This window comes from Ovis aries, chromosome 7 (genome assembly GCF_016772045.2).
Source record: "Ovis aries strain OAR_USU_Benz2616 breed Rambouillet chromosome 7, ARS-UI_Ramb_v3.0, whole genome shotgun sequence".
NCBI lineage: Eukaryota > Metazoa > Chordata > Mammalia > Artiodactyla > Bovidae > Ovis > Ovis aries.
Window position 1 is genome coordinate 20,802,906 of NC_056060.1, and position 17,224 is coordinate 20,820,129.

Below are 17,224 nucleotides of genomic sequence, written 5' to 3' on the forward strand. Positions count from 1 at the left end.
CCAATTTGGGAGCAAGATAAACACGAGGTAAGGGAGAGAGGTGTTGGTGGATTTGGGCCCCTGGGATCCCCGCAAATAGAGTGCTGCTGACATGGCAGTCTAGGTTAGGCTGTCCGACGTGGGGCTCAGGCGGAGTAAGGAGACCAGCATGGCAGCAACTTTCAGTTAGGGTGACAGTGCCGCAGACACTGGGAGAGAGTCCCCAGGACCTGATCTGCCTTGGGCACGGGAGGCTCAGCCCCTCGTCCCTCTGATGTCCTCCCATGCCAGGCCCCAGGGCCTCGAGCTCATGGTTTCAGGTCTGTTCATTGAGGCTTCCAGGTAGGAGTTCAACCGTGGGCCGAATCAGAGGCCTCTAGCCACAGGCTGTGGACACTGGACTTTCCCATGAGAGAAGGTGGCTCAGAACCCTTCTTGGTGGCTGACCCCAACCCTCCCTCCAGTCCTGGTTGCCTGGAGAATACAGAGAGCTGGGCCCAGAACCCACAGAGCCTGGACAACTCCCTTTCCAGAAACTGTGAGTGGATGAGGGGAGAGGGGCCCAGAGACACCAGCAGGAAGAGACCCTGGGAACCCTGCTCTCAGGCGACATCTCCACCATCTCCCTGTGACCCTGCTGCCTTCTTCTCTCAATGAACCCGATGAGGAGTCCTTTTTCAGTAATATTTTATTTTAAATCCTTAGTGAAGATCTAAGACAAAAATATAAAGTGCTAGGTTTTAGGGTTGGGGGCGGAGGGAAGGGCCCACTGAGTTCACACCATTTGGACTTGCCTGTTCAGTTCCTCAGAGATGAAAGAGGGTATATCTCAAAATTGAAAAAAAAAAAGTCATTCTTGAGTTTCCCACCATCGGTGTCCATGAGGAGCTGAGGGACAAAGTCACCTCAGACCACCAATGAGAACGCTCACTAGGGGAGGCAGGTCGACCGCAAGGAGGCTGAGGCTGCTTCAAAGAAGACCGGCGGGATAGAGAGAGAAGGCAGGGGGTCCTGCAGGCTCTGCAGCAGAGACAGGGCGGCCGCCTGCTCCTCTGGGGTCTCCTTCAGCATACGTCGGGCAAAGGCCTGCTCCATCTGTGCAGAGAAGTGGGAGAGGGGTCTGTGGGCACCACAGAGCCGGATGCTATACCCCGGGGCTTCTTCCCCAGTACGCCCTTCTCTGGAACATACCACCCCCATGCAGGCAGGCTCTGCTGACTCACCTGCACCGCAATCAGACTCTGTGAGGTATGGCTGGGGTCAGGGTTCTCCTCCCAGAAATTGAGTGTCACCTGAAACTTGGGTGGGGGCCCCAGGCCCTGGAAGTACCTGGCCAAGTCTGAGAGAGAAAAGGCCAGGAGTTGGAAGAAAGAGAAGACAGAAGGCCCCAGGCAGGGAAGGACAAAGGAGGAACCCATTACGGAGTTAGAGGGATGGTGATGGGGCCACTCGGAGAACAAGGCTAGAGCTGGAGCCCGGGGTGGTGACACTGCTGTCTTGTGCTAGGAACCAAACTGCTACTCACCTGAGGACAAACAGGGAAAGGGGCCCCCTTCAGGGGTAGCCGATCGTCACACACCCTGAAACCTCTCTGCTGGGGGAGCTCAGAGTCCGTTTGGCAGCAGCCCTGGCTGCTAACACAGCCATGACACACCTTGGTTGCCTGTTCACTCCCTTCCACACTGACGCTCTGCGTCCCCTATATTCCTGGCCCCAGTCCCAAGGTCCAGTTGAGAGCTGAATGGAGGCAGGAAGTGGAATTCTCAGCATGGTTGGGAGAGGGGGAACCCGAGGGCAGCTCAAGCAGTGGGTGAGAACATGTGACATGCGCAGCTCTCACAAGTGTGGATGGTCGTTGTGCGAGTGTGTCTAGCGGGCGATGGGGGTGTGGCGCAAAGCGCACCTTCTTGTAATTACTGTATGCTTCCATGTGGTGGCGCTCCTGAGATGCGCTACTATGGTGCCGGGCTCCACCTGGGCCTCATCTTCTGTGGCCTTGGCCCAGGAAGCGGGGCTGCCAGGGCTGAGCCCTGGGATGTGCACCACACAAGTGCAGGGGCCAGGCCTGGACTGTGCTGGGGGATTGGCTGGAGGGAGCACAGGGTGACAGCCGGCCCAGAGGCGGGGAGTGGAGGTGGGGGAAAGGGCTCAGGTGCTTGGCTGGAGCAACCTCACCTCTGCAGAAGTAGTTGGTTCTGAAGAGCTCCACGCACTCGTTGATGGGCAGCAGGTGCGGACCCGGGCCAGATGGCATCTGGGGCGCATTCCAGGAGATAGGGATGGGGCAGAGGCGCTGCACAAAGAGGCCCCGGGAGTTGCTGGCCAGCAGGACCCCTCTCTGGAGCTGGCTCAGCAGGCGCTGGGCGGGCTCGCATGGGTTGGGTTTGGGAAATATCACCTGCTCCATGCTGCACTGGGAGCTTGAGGGCTCAGCCACGAGGCGGCAGTCTAGGCTCTGCACCTGGGCCTCACCCACCACACGCCCGTTGTAGATGAAGGTGAGCAGCAGCGAGTAGTCTGCAAGACAGAGAAAGGCCAGCTGCACCAGTGCCCTCCCGGGGGCCCACTGACTGGCAGGAAGTTCTGGAGAAATGAAGAGGGACGCCTTGCAAATCCAACACCCTCATTTTGCTGGCGAGGAACATGGGGTTCACAGAGAGAGACCAAATGAGGGCTGGTGAGCACCAGGCAGGCTGCGAGGCAGGGGCAGCAGCCGTACCTTCTGAGGACAGAGAAGACCCTTGCCTTTCCTATCCTCATCCCCCAACCCTCAGCAGCCGGGGGGGTCTTCCACTCATGCTTTCCCAGCCCTTATGTGTGTGTCTGACTCTTTGCAACTCCATGGACTGTAGGCTTCCAGGCTCCTCTGTCCAAGGGATTTTCCAGGCAAGAATACTGGAGTGGGTTGCCATTTTCTTCTCTAGGGCATCTTCCCAATCCAGGGATCAAACCCAGGTCTCCTGCATTGCAGGCAGTTTCTTTACCACTACACCATGGGAATTCCCTGGCTCCCAGCACTCAGGAGAGGAGCTAATACACAGGTTTCCACTGAGGGCTTAATGCCCAGGGTCTTACAGTTTACAAGAGGGTCCCAGAGATCAGGCCTCTACTTAACCCACAGAATCAACATCTCAAAGTGGATTTCCAGGGAAGAGAATGTGTAGGGGGTATTTTGGAGAAGTGAGTTGTGTGGAGTCTAGAATCTGGCAGGCATGCTGCCTAGAAACCAGTGCCTCTGGGTCAGGTAGCCGGCTGCAAGGCCTGACAGATTAGATAACACATGCATGGCCTTAGGATGATGAAGGGAGACAGGGGCAGGGGTGAGTCACAAATGCCAAGTACCTGAATCTGGAGGGGGCAGAAGCTCCAGGGACAGCAATTCTCCCTGGAAAAGAGCCTCAGCTGTGTCCCCACCTGGAAGGGAGGCAGAGGTACTGGTCATTCAGAGTGGACCAGGGAGTCCAAGGGCCAGAGGGTGTGGTGTGGAGGATGACACAAGAGGCAGAGTACTCAGTACCTTCCTGAGGCTCAGGGCTGTTGCTGCTGCTGCTGCTGCTTCCGCTGCTCCCAAAGTCTAAACGGCCAGCTCCCCCATTGGTCTCCACTGTCTCCTGCAGACACAGTTCCTGTGGTTGGCCCACCTTGCCCCCAGTCACTGCTCTGCCCTCAGACCCACCCGGTTCCCTCCCCTGTTCTCACATTCTGAGGGGGCTCCTGGAGCAAGGAGGGGCTGAGTATGCAGTTCTTTGTGGTAACCTCTTCCTCTTTCTTCTCAGGGAATGCAGAACTGTGGGGTCGCTTTGATGGTAATTTCTGGGTCCCTGATTGAGCTGTGGAACGTTGAGAGGGAGGCAAATGTCAGAGCCTTAAGTGGGCACAAAAGGAAGGGGAAAGACAGGAGGCAGTGAAAGGCGGGCAAGACTGGGCAGGGAACCTCCTTCCCAAGGACAGAGCAGATCTCTGAACGAGGGGCCTGGAGGGAGGCCCACCACCCTCCCGGGAGGCGCAGAACTCCATCCTTCCCCCCGCATTCCACCCCCAGCTGCTGATTTTAGGAGTGGTGGGGCATAGGGACACCGACCGGGGACAGTTCCTGATGGCAGCAGCCGGTACACCTTGTAGGGCTCAGCGCCATCCCTATGGCCGATCTCAGGAACCTCCTCAAATTCACAACTTTTGTTGAGAGCACAGCGCAAACGAGTCTTCCAGATGGCAGGGCCTTCTGAGTTCCCCTCCTTGTACTTCCCCTTGAATACCGCCCAGGCCTAGAAGACAGCAGCAGTAAAGAAGAGATCACTGGTAGTGGACCACTGACCCGGCTGGCTTCACAGATGTATAGCCTGAGCGCTCGCACAGAAGGGCTCAAGCTAGGTTTACGCTCAGCTGTTGCCACCATGAGATCCATGCTGAGTTTTGCCTTTCCATCTTGCGTGGGGCTGGTCTTACCCTCCAATCTCCCCTTTATCTGTCATCCTACAGGGTGTGCTCCATCCCTCCCTCCGAGAGGCCAGTTTCCAGGCCTTTCACCTTGAAAAAGGCAGCATCCTGGTCCTCCCGGAAGTCCTGCTTGCCTGCGTGCTTCCAGGGGATCCGGAACATGGTCTTGGCCGCATCCTCCCAGCACACTCCTGGGAATTGCCCACTCTCCACTTGCTCTACCACCCAGTTCCGGAGCTTTCGGGTGCAGCGCGTCCTGCCTGATGCCATCCTGGGGATAAGAGCAACAGAAATGTCAGGGGAACTGACACTTTGGGAAGAGTGAGACCCTGGCCCTTGGGGTTGGCTTCTGGCCAAGGCCCCTGGAGATCCCATTTTTATTTTGCCTCCAGACATATCTCAAAATTCTAGGGTTGAATTGTTTCATTTCTGCCATCACTAGCAAGTACCAAAAATACTTTCAACATCCCAACTGTGACGTCTGGAGGGAAATCCGAGGCATTTGTCTTGATATTTTTCAGGAATCTACTGTTTGGAAGAGAATTCCCCTGGTGTCCTGCTCCAGGTGAGACGTCCTATCTTGATCCCCAGTGTTTACAGTAGCTGCTTCTGAAATGTCTCATCAGCCCTCTTCACCCACCACCCTCACAACTCCTTTGATGTTTCCCAAACTTCCTCTGTGCTTGTCCCAGGAGCAGGTGGGGCAGGGAGCTGGGGGCTGGGGCAGAGCTGGGGCGGAAGTGGGCAGGGCCAGAAGGCAAGAAAACAATCAGGAGATGGGGCAGTCTTCTTCCCCAAACAGCCCCATAGCAGGCCCTCCTGCCCTTGGCCTGTAGGGCTTGGGACACTGGCCCCGGATCAGTCTTCACTCAGGACAAACTTCTAGCTCCCTAGCTCACAGGCCTTCTGCTGTCTATCCCTCAGTCTAGCAGAGGCGTCCCCAGAAGCCCCTACCCACCACCTCCAGTCTGGCCAGGCTTTCCAAACCTAGGCCCAAGCTGATACCCATTTTTGGTTAATCTTACCTGAGCTGCTGTGCAGGGAGTTCCAGGGCTCAGCCGACCTCAGCTCAGCTCAGCTCCCAGCTGGGCAGCTTCCGTATCTCTCCACCCCTTCCTACAGTCCCCACCCTAAGTTTCAGTTCTCCTCCAGGGAGGGCCCTTTCCCTGAAATCACGTGGTCTCAGAGTTGCAGGGCAACTGGTTACCACCAGGGGGAAGCAGCATCTGAGAACCTTATCTTTTGGAATCCGGCTGTCAGAAGATGGAGGAGGGCCTCTCCTACTTCAGGCTCCTTCCCTTTCCTCCCTTAGGATTCCCCTTGCTTGTATCTGACATCTCTATGACGCCGCTGCTTCCCCTGGGAGGCTGCAGTGTCCTGGAGTCTGGCCTGGGGCCTCTGGATAGCTCTGTACCACTTGCCCATCTATATTCCCCCCATGATGTCTGCTTGATACCTACTAGGTGACCCCAGATATTAGCTGAATTCAATGAAAGAAACAAAGGAGGCAGGGAAGGAAGCAGCCCAGGCCAGGTGGCTGAATGGGGAGGGTTGCCCTTGGCCACCCACAAGTTTTTACAAAGCTCTGTTCACCCCACTCCCCTTTCCCTGGTGCCCCCGGATGGTTAGTTAGGTCAGGAAGGAAGGACTACCAAGAAGCCTGGGCAAGGAAATGCCTCTTTATTGGTGCTAGAGTTGTTCCTGTGGGAGTCGAACCACAGGCCCCTCTTTGGGACCCTCGCTCTCAGCTACTTCCTCCTGCGGGGGATACTCTGTCCCAAGGGCACCTCTTCTATCAGCTTCTGCAGAAAGAGAGAGAAGACAAATGATGCTGGAAGCCTGGGACTCAGACACAGGCTGGAAAGGGGACTCCTAGAGAGTGGGGTCAGAGGCAAGGCTGGAGGGGAGGCTTTACTTGTAACAGGCGGGCGTGGTAGGTGGGGGCATCCTCCCCAGGCAGTGCCTGGGGGCGCGTGTGCAGGTAGCGCTCCGCAGCTGTCTCCAGTTCCTCCACTTCATACAGGGTGGCTGGGTCCAGTGAATGGGCGTTGATGAGGCTCACAAGATACTCTTTGTAGTGCGCCCTGAGGAGATGAAAGGGTAGAACATTTGTTCTGTTTGGCTGATTTTAACTGAGTGTGCTGGGCACTAGCGTACTCGCAAGAACCAGACGGACGCCCCTCACCTGTTGCTCCTGTAAGCACTTGCCAACCTGTGCGTGCTGCCTGCTGTGCCCTTGCCTGGAGGGCTCCCTCCCTCCCACTTCTCACAGGACCCACTACTCCCAGAGGCCCACTTCTCTGCCCAGGCACACCCCCAGTTCTCCCCACAACACCAAGCTCCATGCCCCGCCTGGCACTCACTGGCAGAGGCCAGCATAGCCAGCAGGAGTCTCCTTGCCACAGGCTTCGTCCCGGAACCCGTTGGGAACTTCCTTCTGCTCCATCACTCGACAGCCACCTAGGGGTAAGGGAAGGAAGGGACCCTTTGCCTGGAGGAGGCCACTGACCACAAAGGCCCAGGGGAACGTGGGAGGCGGCCTCTGGGAAGAGGACTGAGAATAGGAGTCCCTGCTCTAATGGGGGTGGGGGTGGGGGGGCATTGGGAAACAGATGCCACTGTGCAGACCACTTGTGATACAGAAGCAGGGACCTGCTGTCCTTGCATTTAGCTAAGCTCTTACAAGGTTAGCTTATTCTGTGAAGGTCTTACTCTATGCAGATGGTGAGAAGTGGGATAGGTTTGAATCGCATGCAACATCTTTTCTGTTGTCCTCACAGAACCTAAAACAGTGCAACTAGTAAGTCTCATTAAATAGCCATTGAGTTAATTAATGAATCACTATCCTCTGGGAATGGGAGAATAAAATTAGCGTCAAGGTACCAGGTGCTTGAATGTGGCCTTACATAAAACAGCTGGGCTGTATGCTGGACACGAGCCTGCTTCACAGAGGAAGAAACAAGCCCGGGGAGGCTGACTCACCAAAGGACACAACAAGCAGGCGCAGGACGGGCTCTGCATTCTGGTTCAACCCCACACCCAAGCCCCCTTCATCCATCACACAGCGGGAGCCAGCCCCTCCTCCCAGGCCTGTCCTGACACTCACCTCCGGGCACTGCCCGGGCCCCCGCTGGGGGTTCTGTGTTGAACATGACATTATTGTCCTGAGGGCAGAAGGTTGGGAGTTAGTTTCCCTGGATGCCAGCCTGCTGATTTCTCCGCGTCCGACCTTTCCCTTCCTGCCACCCTACACCCTGCCTCCTCTCCTGGGCAGCTGGCAAACCAGCCAAGTTGGCCACCCGACCTGAAGTAGCTTTTGCAGCCGGAGAGCAGACCAGTCCCGCAGGTAGAAGAGGCAGTCTCGGGGGTGGTGGCCGTGCAGGGACTTCTTCACCCTGCAGTTAGGGTCTGGACATTTCTGGTGGAAACCCAGATGGGAGAGGGGCAGTTGGAAACTGTTGGGGTCCTGGCCTCTCAGGAACCCCTGCATGAGGGGTATAGTGGTGGGGGAGATGGAGGCATTGGAGGGTCCGGAGCAAGCAGAAGGCGGGAGGGGACAGAGAGAGGTGCTTCACCTCACCCACCCCCCGCCCCGGTCTCCTCTTCCCCTGGGCTGCTCCTCCACTGCCTCCACCCCTCCTCATGGGAGCCCCACCCTGCTACCCCTTCCATCCCAGGCCTGGGGGCTCACATTCTTGGCATAAAAGGCATTGTAGCAGCCGCTGCAGAACTGGTGGCGACACTGGGTGCAGTGAAAGTGCATGCAGCCTCCTCGGGCCAGTGCGTACGAGAACTTGCACTTGGGGCAGTCTGCAAGGGTCAGCAGGTCAGGGCTGGGGCTGCTCCTCAGCCCCAGGAAAGAGTGTCATTCTTCGCAGTGAGAGATGACTGGGCACCTTACCTATGCCGTTTTCCTGAAGGTACATCGCCAAGCCCTGGGCTTGGTATTCTGGGTCATTGGTGCGTTTCCAGTTCTGGAAATCTTCACAGCTCCGGCCTCGGTGCTGCTCCTCCCACTGCCAGAAGGAAGCAAGCTTCCCATGAAAGCGCCATGCCAGGCCCTGCTTGCTGGCCACCCCACTCAGATCCAGAGGGCCCTGACTCAGTGTACAGCTCTGCCATCCACCCTGTGCTCCAACACCAAACTGCAGGGCCAGCCTTGGTTCTCTCATCTCTCCACACCTGACACATTCACCAGCAAGTCTTGTTTCTGTCACTCTAGCCCAGCTCCCCTTTTCTTTATCCCTCCTCTGACCGCCTTTACTTCAGGCCAGGTCAGGTCTCGCCTTGGTTGCCTGCCTCAAGGACCAGTCTCTCTGCCTCCACTCCTGCTCCCCTGTGGTTCAGCCGCCACCCGGCAGGCAGTGTGCCTCTGAATGCATACATCAGGCAGCTTCAACTGCACTGGGAGTGTTCTAGCTTGGAAGTTTGGAGGTAGGGTGGCAGGTGTTCACTTTATTATTGTGTTTCATAAGACAGATGCAAATTTTTGGTATCAAATATTTAACTTTTTTTTTATGAAGAATAAACAGCCAATTTTATTGGGCTCACTCAGACTAGGAATCCATTCAAATATTCAACATTTTAAAGGTACATGAAGGCACATAACCCCTTGTTCAGTCTTAGAATGAAAGGACCTGAGACTTCCCTGGTGGTCCAGTGCTCAAGACTCCACTATTCCACTACAGAGGGTGCAGGTTTGATCCCTAACTGGGGAACTAAGATCTTACATGACCCATGGCACAGCCAAAACAGAGAATGAAAAGCCAATCAATCCCCTCCTCGCTTGTCCTCATCATGACCTCTCCTGATCTGGCAGCTAGCTCCTCTTGGACCACCTGGCACTCTCGCCCTTGCTTTTGAGGCTCCAACCATACAACACTTTTTTGGACTTTGGCCTTTCCGTGTTTTGTTTTCTCTCTCAAATACTTCTTGCATAGTTGACTTTTTAATTTTCAGGCCTGAGCTTAAATTAAGCCATTTCATTTATTTCTAAATATTGATTTACTTTTGGCTTTGATGGGTCTTAGTTGTGGCAAGCTGCTGGGACTCTAATTGTGGCGCACAGGCTCGGATGCCTCAAAGCATGTGGGATCTTAGTCCCCCGACCAGGGATTGAACCCGACTGCAGGGCGGATTCTTAACCACTGGACCACCAGGGAAGTTCCTAAATCAAGCCATTTTAGAGAAGACTTATCTAACCTCCCAATCCCATGTACCAGGTAGGTCCACTCTGCTATTCCTGACCTCAGATTCCTATTTGTTTTCTTCATAAACACATGGTGATGTATATACTTCTGTTCTCGCTCCCTTCTTCAACCTTGCCCCCTCCCTCCCTTGCTAGTCTGTAAGCTCTTTGAGACCAGACAGCTTGTCTGTTCTGTTCTGTAGCAAACCCTGAGTCTCACACAGCACCTGCAGTGGCTCAGCAGGTATTCCAAAAGGTTAGACGTGCCTCACCTGGCGCTTACAGCGCACACAGAAGGTCTGGTGACACTGGGGACATGTTGCTTCCAGCTGCTCACGCTCGTATATGAAGCCAAAGGAGCACTGTGGGTGCAAGAGCATAAAGCTATCTAAGGCCTGACCACGTGCTACTCCCCACCCCTCCTTCCGGTCAGCACCTCTGGGCAGTCCACTGACCTGGGCACACCACAAGAACTTGGGGTCCCGCATGAGCACGCCCTCCGTCAGCTTCTTGTGGAACAGTGCATAGGCGTCTGGCTCTAGGCTCTCTCGAAGCTGGGGACAGGATGCGAAAGTGGCAGGCGGGCAAGGCTCCTGTTCAAAGCCCAGGGCACCCTGAGTCCGAGGGACTGCCCTACCTGGATGTCGAGGGTGGAGAAGTAGCCGAGCAGCTGTGTGTCATCGGTGAGGTCGGGGCGGCCACAGGCAGGGCACACCATATCTGTGATGTGCTTCTCCTTCAAGGCGATGGTGAAGTGCTGGCGGAAGCAGTCGGGGCAGATGGTGCACTCACAGGAGGTCAGGGCCTGCATCTGGTGGAGGGGAGAGGATGGGAGGGGAGGGGTCAGAAGCTACAGCTGCCAGCCGGTGGAAGGGGCAGTGGCCTGGTGTCTGCTACAACTGGCCAGGCAACCTAAATGTCTGAAGACCTTCAGATGGAAAAAAAAAAAGACAATGGTGAGACCTAATGTAAACGAAAGAAGAACTTCTGAAGGCATCCTCAGTCAATTAAAAGCAGACATATGATAACTGAATCACTTTTCTGTGCTGTACACCTGAAATGAGCACAGCATTGTAAAACAACTATACTCCAGTAGAAAATAAAATTAAAAAAAAAAAACCACATTAATTGAAAAAGGAAAGAAGAGAGAGGGGTATTCCCTGGTGGTCCAGTGGTTAGGATTCCACACTTCCACCGCTGAGCACCTGGGTTCAATTCCTGGTTGGGAACTGGGATCCTGTAAGCCATGTGGCATGGCCACAAACAGCAAACACACAAACATCCTTGAAATGAGAAAACTGTAGCAATGGAGAACAGACTAGTGCTTGCTGTATGACAGGAGGAGGGGAAGAAGGTTACAACTCTAAAGCTGTAGCACAAGGGGGTGCTTTTGTGATATCTTGATTGTAGTGGTGGTTACATGAATCTACATGTGAGATAAAATTGCACACAAGTACATGCATAAACCAGAAGAAATGTCAACAACCTCAGACATGCAGATGATACCTCTTTAATGGCAGAAAGCGAAGAGGAACTAGAGAGCCTTTTCATGAGTGAAAGAGGGGAGTGAAAAAGCCAGCTTAAAACTCAATATTAAAAAAACTAAGATCATGGCAACCAGTCACATCCCTTCATGGCAAATAGAAGGGAAAAAGGTAGAAGCAGTGAGAGATTTCCTCTTCTTGGGTTCTAAAATCACTGTGGATGGTGACTGCAGCCCTGAAATTAGAAGATGATTGCTTCTTTGTCTATGACAAACCTAGACAGTGTATTAAAAAGCAAAGACATCACTTTGCCAACAAAGGTCTGTACAGTCAAAGCTATAGTCTTTCCAGTAGTTGTGTACAGATATGAGCTGGACCATAAAGAAGGCTGAGAGCCAAAGAATTGATGTTTTTGAACTGTGGTGCTAGAGAAGACTCTTGAGGGTCCCTTGGAGATCAAAGCAGTCAATCTTAAAGGAAATCAACCCTAAATACTCATTGGAAGGACTGATGCTAAAGCTGAAGCTCCAATACTTTGGCCACCTAATGTGAACAGGTGGATTCACTGGAAAAGACCTTGATGCTGGGAAAGACTGAAAGTAGGAGAAGAGGGTGACAGAAGATGAGATGGTTGGATAGCATCACTGATTCAATGGACATGAACTTGGGCAAACTCTGGGAGATGCGTGAGGGACAGGGAGGCATGGTGTGCTGTAGTTGCAAAGAGTTGGACACGACTTGGTGACTGAACGACAAACACACACATCCACGCACAAAATGAACAAGGTCTGCAGTCTAGCTAGCATTGTACCAATATTTATTTCTTGGTCCTGACACTACACTACAATTATATAAGATGTCACCATTGGGAGGTGGGTGGAGCACACAAGACTATACTATTTTTATAACTTTCTGTGAATCTACAATTATTTTAAAATAAAAAGTAAAAACAAACAAACAAAAACACAGGGCCAGCCTAACTAACCTGGGCTGTATTTGGCCAAGGAACTGCCACTTCTGACCTAGAGCTAAGTTAGAAGGGGCTCAGAGATAAAAGGGGCCTATCCCTACCAAACGGGTATTTGATGATGACATTAAAGAATTACTGGTAATTTTTTTTGGCATGACAGTGGCATTGGTGCCTGTATTTTCAAAGAGTTTTATCTTTTAGAGATAGATATGGAAATATTACTAGTGAACTATCTGATGTCTGAGATTTGCTTCAAAATAATCCTGTGTAGATAAAGTAAAGATTGGCCATACATTAATGATGGTTGAAGCGTGATGATGAATACATAGTGGAGGGAGGGAGGCTGAATTTCTTATACAATTTTCTCTACTATTGCACACTTGAAATTTCTCATAATAGAACATTAAAAAAAGAAAGAGAGAGAGGTGGCCTATTCCTGCTCTCCCCTTCCCAGAAGCCTTCAGGGGCACATAGGCAACTGCAGAGCAAAAGACAACATGAGAGACAGGACCGGGGTAGAGGGGAGGTCCAAAGGGAACAGAGCAATTCTAAGGCTGGAGGCAGCGGAGACTCACCCGGTTGCGGGGCAGGGCCCAGCCGCACACGGCACACTCCTGGGCAAGCAAGCGGCGCAAGAAGGCCCGGTCCTGGCTCTGCCTCACAGCCTCCACCACGTCCCCCAACTCATAGTTCCTAGGTGTTTCCTGCAGCAATGCCAGCGCCAGCTCTGCCCGGCCCCAGCTGGGGAGTGCGTGGACTGCCAAAAGCCGTCTGACCAGGCTCTGCAAGGCGATTCAGGTGGAGAGGGAAGATGTGGCTGTCAGACCCCAGGGAGCCTACCCTTCAGCCTGTCCTCAGCCCTACTAAGTGGGCTCGTCACCTCCTTCCAGCACCTGCTTATCTGGCCCATCCCAGGAAGGGGTGGGCTCAGGGCCACTGTCCCAGAGGCGCTGATGGAAGGGCTCTAGGCGCTGGCGCTGTAGCTCAGTCAGGGCTCGTGCCACATCACCCCCATGTTGGAATAAGGCTTGAAGAGACCCTTCCTCAGGCCCAAAGCCCAGGGACCGGAGCTCCTGCACCTGTGAGTTGGGAGGGGCGAGAAGGAGTGAATCAGAGTGTGAGAGGCTCTTAGATCCACAGCCCTCAACCCTGCCTCACCTCCAGGACGGCTGCTATACCTTCCTCCGCCGGGTCCTCACACACTCTTCCACAGCTTCATCCAGGTTGCCATGACGATCCAGCCAGGCCTTCCGGGCCTCCTGACAGGAAAAGGCGCCCAGCCCTGGGTCCTGATGTCCAGCCAGCTCAGCCACCATCTCCAGCACGTACAGCAGCTCTGAGCGCAGCCACTGCAGGGGCACCTCGGTGCCCGAGTACTGCAGAGCCGAGAAGACCTCCTCTGGGGAGGCGCCTCCAGCTTCCCCTTCCTAAGAAACAGCCCCGCTCAGATAGAGAGCCCAGCAGGAAGGGCACACTCCATCCCCTCCTTGAAGAAGTGAAGTCGCTCAGTCATGTTTGACTCTTTGCGACCCCATGGACTATAGCCTACCAGGCTCCTCGGTCCATGGGATTTTCCAGGCAAGAGTACTGGAGTGGGTTGCCATTGCCTTCTCCAGGGGATCTTCTCGACCTAGGGATCGAACCCAGATCTCCTGCATTGTAGGCAGACACTTTACCGTCTGAGCCACCAGGGAAGCCCATCCCCCCCTTAGCCTGAACCAAAATGCTGACAGTGCTTGAGACCATGGATCGTGTGAGCAGTGCACAGTCTGATACCTGCCATGCGGGAAGGGTTCAGGCAGCTGCTGCTGACAATGACAGGTTTTGAGAATGCCCATCGATCAACTGCAGCCTCTCCCTTCCCCGACAAGCTCATCCCAGGCCCATGTCCTCACCCGGATCTTGATCACCAGCTGGAGTCCTTCTTCCCTCATCTTGTCTTGGCGCTGCTTCTCAAGGTCACCGCAGGAACTGGTCACGGGGGCACAGAGGGGTCGTGGAGGCCCTGGTTCAGGGTGTCGCTCTTCCAAAGAGCTGGCATGGGGCTGGGGGGTCTGCTGTACTGGGATGGGGCTGCTGGTCCGGTTGCACATAGCACATACCCAGCCAGGGCCCGAGTTGCAGAAGGTACAGTGAATACAGTACCACGCTGGAGTCTGGACAGAGGAAAGCACAGTATCCCCCTGCTGGAAAGGCAGAAAGAATTATCCTATCAAAGGCTGGCTAAGGCTCAAAATGGAAATATAGGAAGCTTGGGGGAAGATACCAGGGAACTAAGGGAAAACAGAGGATGAAGAAGTAGAGAATGGCCTATGGTAACAGATCTAAACAAAGAGATCAGAAGGCCAGGAACAAGATACCTGAAGGGGCTTCAGGCAAATGCCGGAATCCTGAGAATCCACCACCAAGCTGGGAGGCTGAGCCAGCCGAGGTCGCTCACATATGGCACACAGCACAGCCGCAGCCTCATTCTCAAAGGTGCAGCTCTGGCAGGCCCAGTGACCCCGAGAAAGCTCAGGTTCTAGGCCCCCAGTTCCTTGGGGACCCTCGATTCCAGGACCCAACCCCTTACAGCCTCGGGGCCGATCACAGGCCACACAGAGTACTGCCCAAGGTTCATTTAATAAGGCACAGGCAGAACAGGGCCAGGGCAGACGGGCACTTGCAGGATCAGAGCTGTCTCCCAGGGTCGGCACAGAGGCTGGCTGAGGCCGTGGTGGAGCTGAGGCAGGTAGGCTGTAATGGATAAACAGACATGGCCTGCTGAGGGGGTTCCTGGGCCCCTTACCCACGGGCCCCCTCATACCCTGCAGGACAGCACATGGCTCTGGCCTTTGCACATGTTATCCTCTATGCCTGGAATACTCGCACACTCATAGCCTGGTTAACGGTGAAATGACAGCTTAAAGTTCAGGTCTGGCTGGTAAATATCTCAGCCTCACCCCTATTAGATGCTTGAAATACTGCCAACTGATTGAGCTGATCCTTCTGACTAGGGTGCATCCTCCCACTACCCATTCGCACACCATGACAATCTATTTTGCTATGACTGGTATGTATATCTTGCTTGGTATATATGTCTATGAATCTCCTGAAGGGCAGGAGCCAGCTGCTTGGCATCTATGAAACAGTCTTTAGCACAAAATCCATCACACAGTGGACTCAAGGAATATTAAGTTCTCTCAATTTTGCTCCCACTCAGAAAAGAAGATCTCGCACCTGGGGTGAACAGCCTGAGGGGGTCCATGCAGGGTCTGGCGATGGTGATGCGCACGTTCTGGGTGTCCGTGGAAGAGGCGATCACAAGTTAGACACAAGGCCTGTTTACAAGTTGAGCAGTGCAGCGTGCCTGGGGCAGAACCACAGAGGAAGCAGGGACCAGGAGTGGAGCCTGGAGAACGGGAGACAAAGAAGAACACAATATCTTTCTAAAAGAGACCAGGTTACATTTGAATCAGCTGTGGAGGGAAACAAATCACAGACTACTTTTCAACACATCTTTCTACCCAAAGAAACAATCTTAATCTCTTTTTTTTAAAAAAGGGAGATAATCAAGAAGAAAGAGGAAATTTCTATCAATATGATCTACTAGCACTCCTTCCCCCTAATACAGAACAATAATACCTGCAGCAGAGGGTATGGTGAGGGGGCCGGGAGCAATCTCTCTCAGTAAGGGGGCAAACTCTGAGAGCTGCAGTAGCTGAGGAAAAAGGACAGGGAATGAGTAAGGGCTTGGGGACACAGGCCCACAACAGGTTTCCTTTGTTCACCAGGCCCCAGAGCCCCATTCCTGGCTTCCTTACATCATCTTCAACCTTGTCTTTCAGCAGCTGCTCCAGTGCTTGCGGTTTTGGATGAGCATTCTGCAAACAAGATGAGAAGAGTTCCCACCTATAGCCTTAGAACAAGACCCTCCCTCAAAGCCCTGGTCCCCCAACATTCAGAGTGAAAAGTACAGAGAGATCCCAAGTTACCATGGAGACTATGCCTGTGATTCAGCAGTATGAGAGTACCCAGACTGGCTTTGTTGTTAGGCTAGTCTCCCCAGCCCTGGTGCTTAAGTCCTCAGGACTAGAGATACCTCACCTGTAACAAGAGATTGAGCTCTGTCCGAAGCAGCAGTACTTCCAGTGTGACTGTTGCAACTTGCTGCTGATCCGGCTCCTCCTGCCTCTCAGGGAAGCTCAACCCATCTGGCTGCTCCTCTGTGTAGCCATACAATCGCAGAACATCCCGGCCCCCCTGCCACACAGGCAAACCAGTCACCGCCCAGCAGGCCCCCTTCCCAATAGGGCTGGGACTCAACCCATTCAGCACAGCCTCAGGCCTTTTCCAGCCAACCCCCAGCCCAGGCTAAGTTTCCTACTCCCATTAGGGGCCCAGGAGCTTCACCTGCACGGCATCCACCGTAGAACGAAAGACAGGGTTATTAAACTTAACCCCGCGCCAGTACCGAGGCCTCTGAGGGCTTAGGAGGTTGCGGCCATATTTCTCCAGGATGTTCAGGGCCGTGGAGAGAGTGTTGAGGTAGTTTCGGGGCTGGGAGCAGTCAGAGAGCAGAGAGCTGTGAGCCCCGGCCCAGCCTCAGGTCCTCTGTCCTCCTCCCGAGCCGGGGCGGGCCTCACCTCCCCATGAGCGTTGCAGCGGATCAGGCGTGCAGCATCCAGCTGCAGGTAACGGGCTTCTGGCGGCAGAGAGGTGCCCAGTAGCGGCCAGAGCTGCTCCTGCGTAAAAGCCTGCCCGGAATCCCTCCTCAGGGCGCTCGCCAGCTCCTCGCGGGCCTCCAGGAAGGCCCGCTTCTCTTCCTCCCCCGGCATCCTGAGACAGGAGTCAACCCCGGCCCACTGCCAAACTGGACCGGGCGCAGGCTGTGCACGGCCCGAGCACCGCCCGGAGCGTCTGGGGTCTGGCTTTCCAGCCCGACCCTGGTCGGTGAGGACGCCCCGGGGCACTCAGGCCACGGTCACTCTTCGGTCCCAGGCCCCATGCCAGAGTTAGCGGGAACAGGAAGTACTAGGAAAGAGGGCGGGATTGAGACTCAAATTCAGGGGAACGGGAGGGGTTTAAACTTAAGGTGGGGTGGGGCCAGGAAATCAGGGGGCGTGACCATGAAGGCCCAGCCAATTATAATGGTAAATAGTCCCTGGCTCCTCCCCCAGAGCGTCT

General features: G+C 54.3%; 2 protein-coding genes across 5 annotated transcripts; both read right to left on the minus strand.

Annotated features, from left to right (window-relative positions):
• Positions 1-649: 649 nt before the first annotated feature.
• IRF9 (interferon regulatory factor 9) lies at positions 650-5,524 on the minus strand. 4 transcript variants are annotated; one of them, XM_012180944.4, is made up of 10 exons: positions 5,442-5,524; positions 4,507-4,687; positions 4,061-4,244; positions 3,679-3,809; positions 3,497-3,590; positions 3,322-3,393; positions 2,378-2,496; positions 2,155-2,272; positions 1,203-1,318; positions 650-1,074 (listed from the first exon to the last, which is right to left on the minus strand). In XM_012180944.4, the coding sequence occupies exons 2-10, from the start codon at positions 4,684-4,686 to the stop codon at positions 910-912; spliced, it is 1,179 nt and encodes a 392-aa protein (XP_012036334.2). In that variant the 5' UTR covers position 4,687; positions 5,442-5,524; the 3' UTR covers positions 650-909. The 4 variants fall into 4 exon arrangements, with proteins under 4 accessions (XP_012036334.2, XP_014952352.1, XP_014952353.1 ...); XM_015096866.3 differs by having other exon boundaries at positions 2,155-2,496; XM_015096867.3 differs by having other exon boundaries at positions 2,155-2,496; positions 4,866-5,524.
• Positions 650-17,073, minus strand: RNF31 (ring finger protein 31). Its single transcript, XM_027971600.3, has 22 exons — positions 16,684-17,073; positions 16,451-16,597; positions 16,145-16,300; positions 15,862-15,921; positions 15,683-15,758; positions 15,278-15,449; positions 14,419-14,794; positions 13,954-14,244; positions 13,237-13,485; positions 12,952-13,137; positions 12,634-12,840; positions 10,242-10,415; positions 10,060-10,158; positions 9,877-9,966; positions 8,318-8,432; positions 8,108-8,226; positions 7,721-7,834; positions 7,523-7,580; positions 6,780-6,876; positions 6,332-6,500; positions 5,442-6,218; positions 650-4,687 (listed from the first exon to the last, which is right to left on the minus strand). Exons 1-21 carry the CDS (start codon positions 16,873-16,875, stop codon positions 6,165-6,167), a joined length of 3,201 nt encoding a protein of 1,066 aa, XP_027827401.1. The 5' UTR covers positions 16,876-17,073; the 3' UTR covers positions 650-4,687; positions 5,442-6,164.
• Positions 17,074-17,224: the final 151 nt, after the last annotated feature.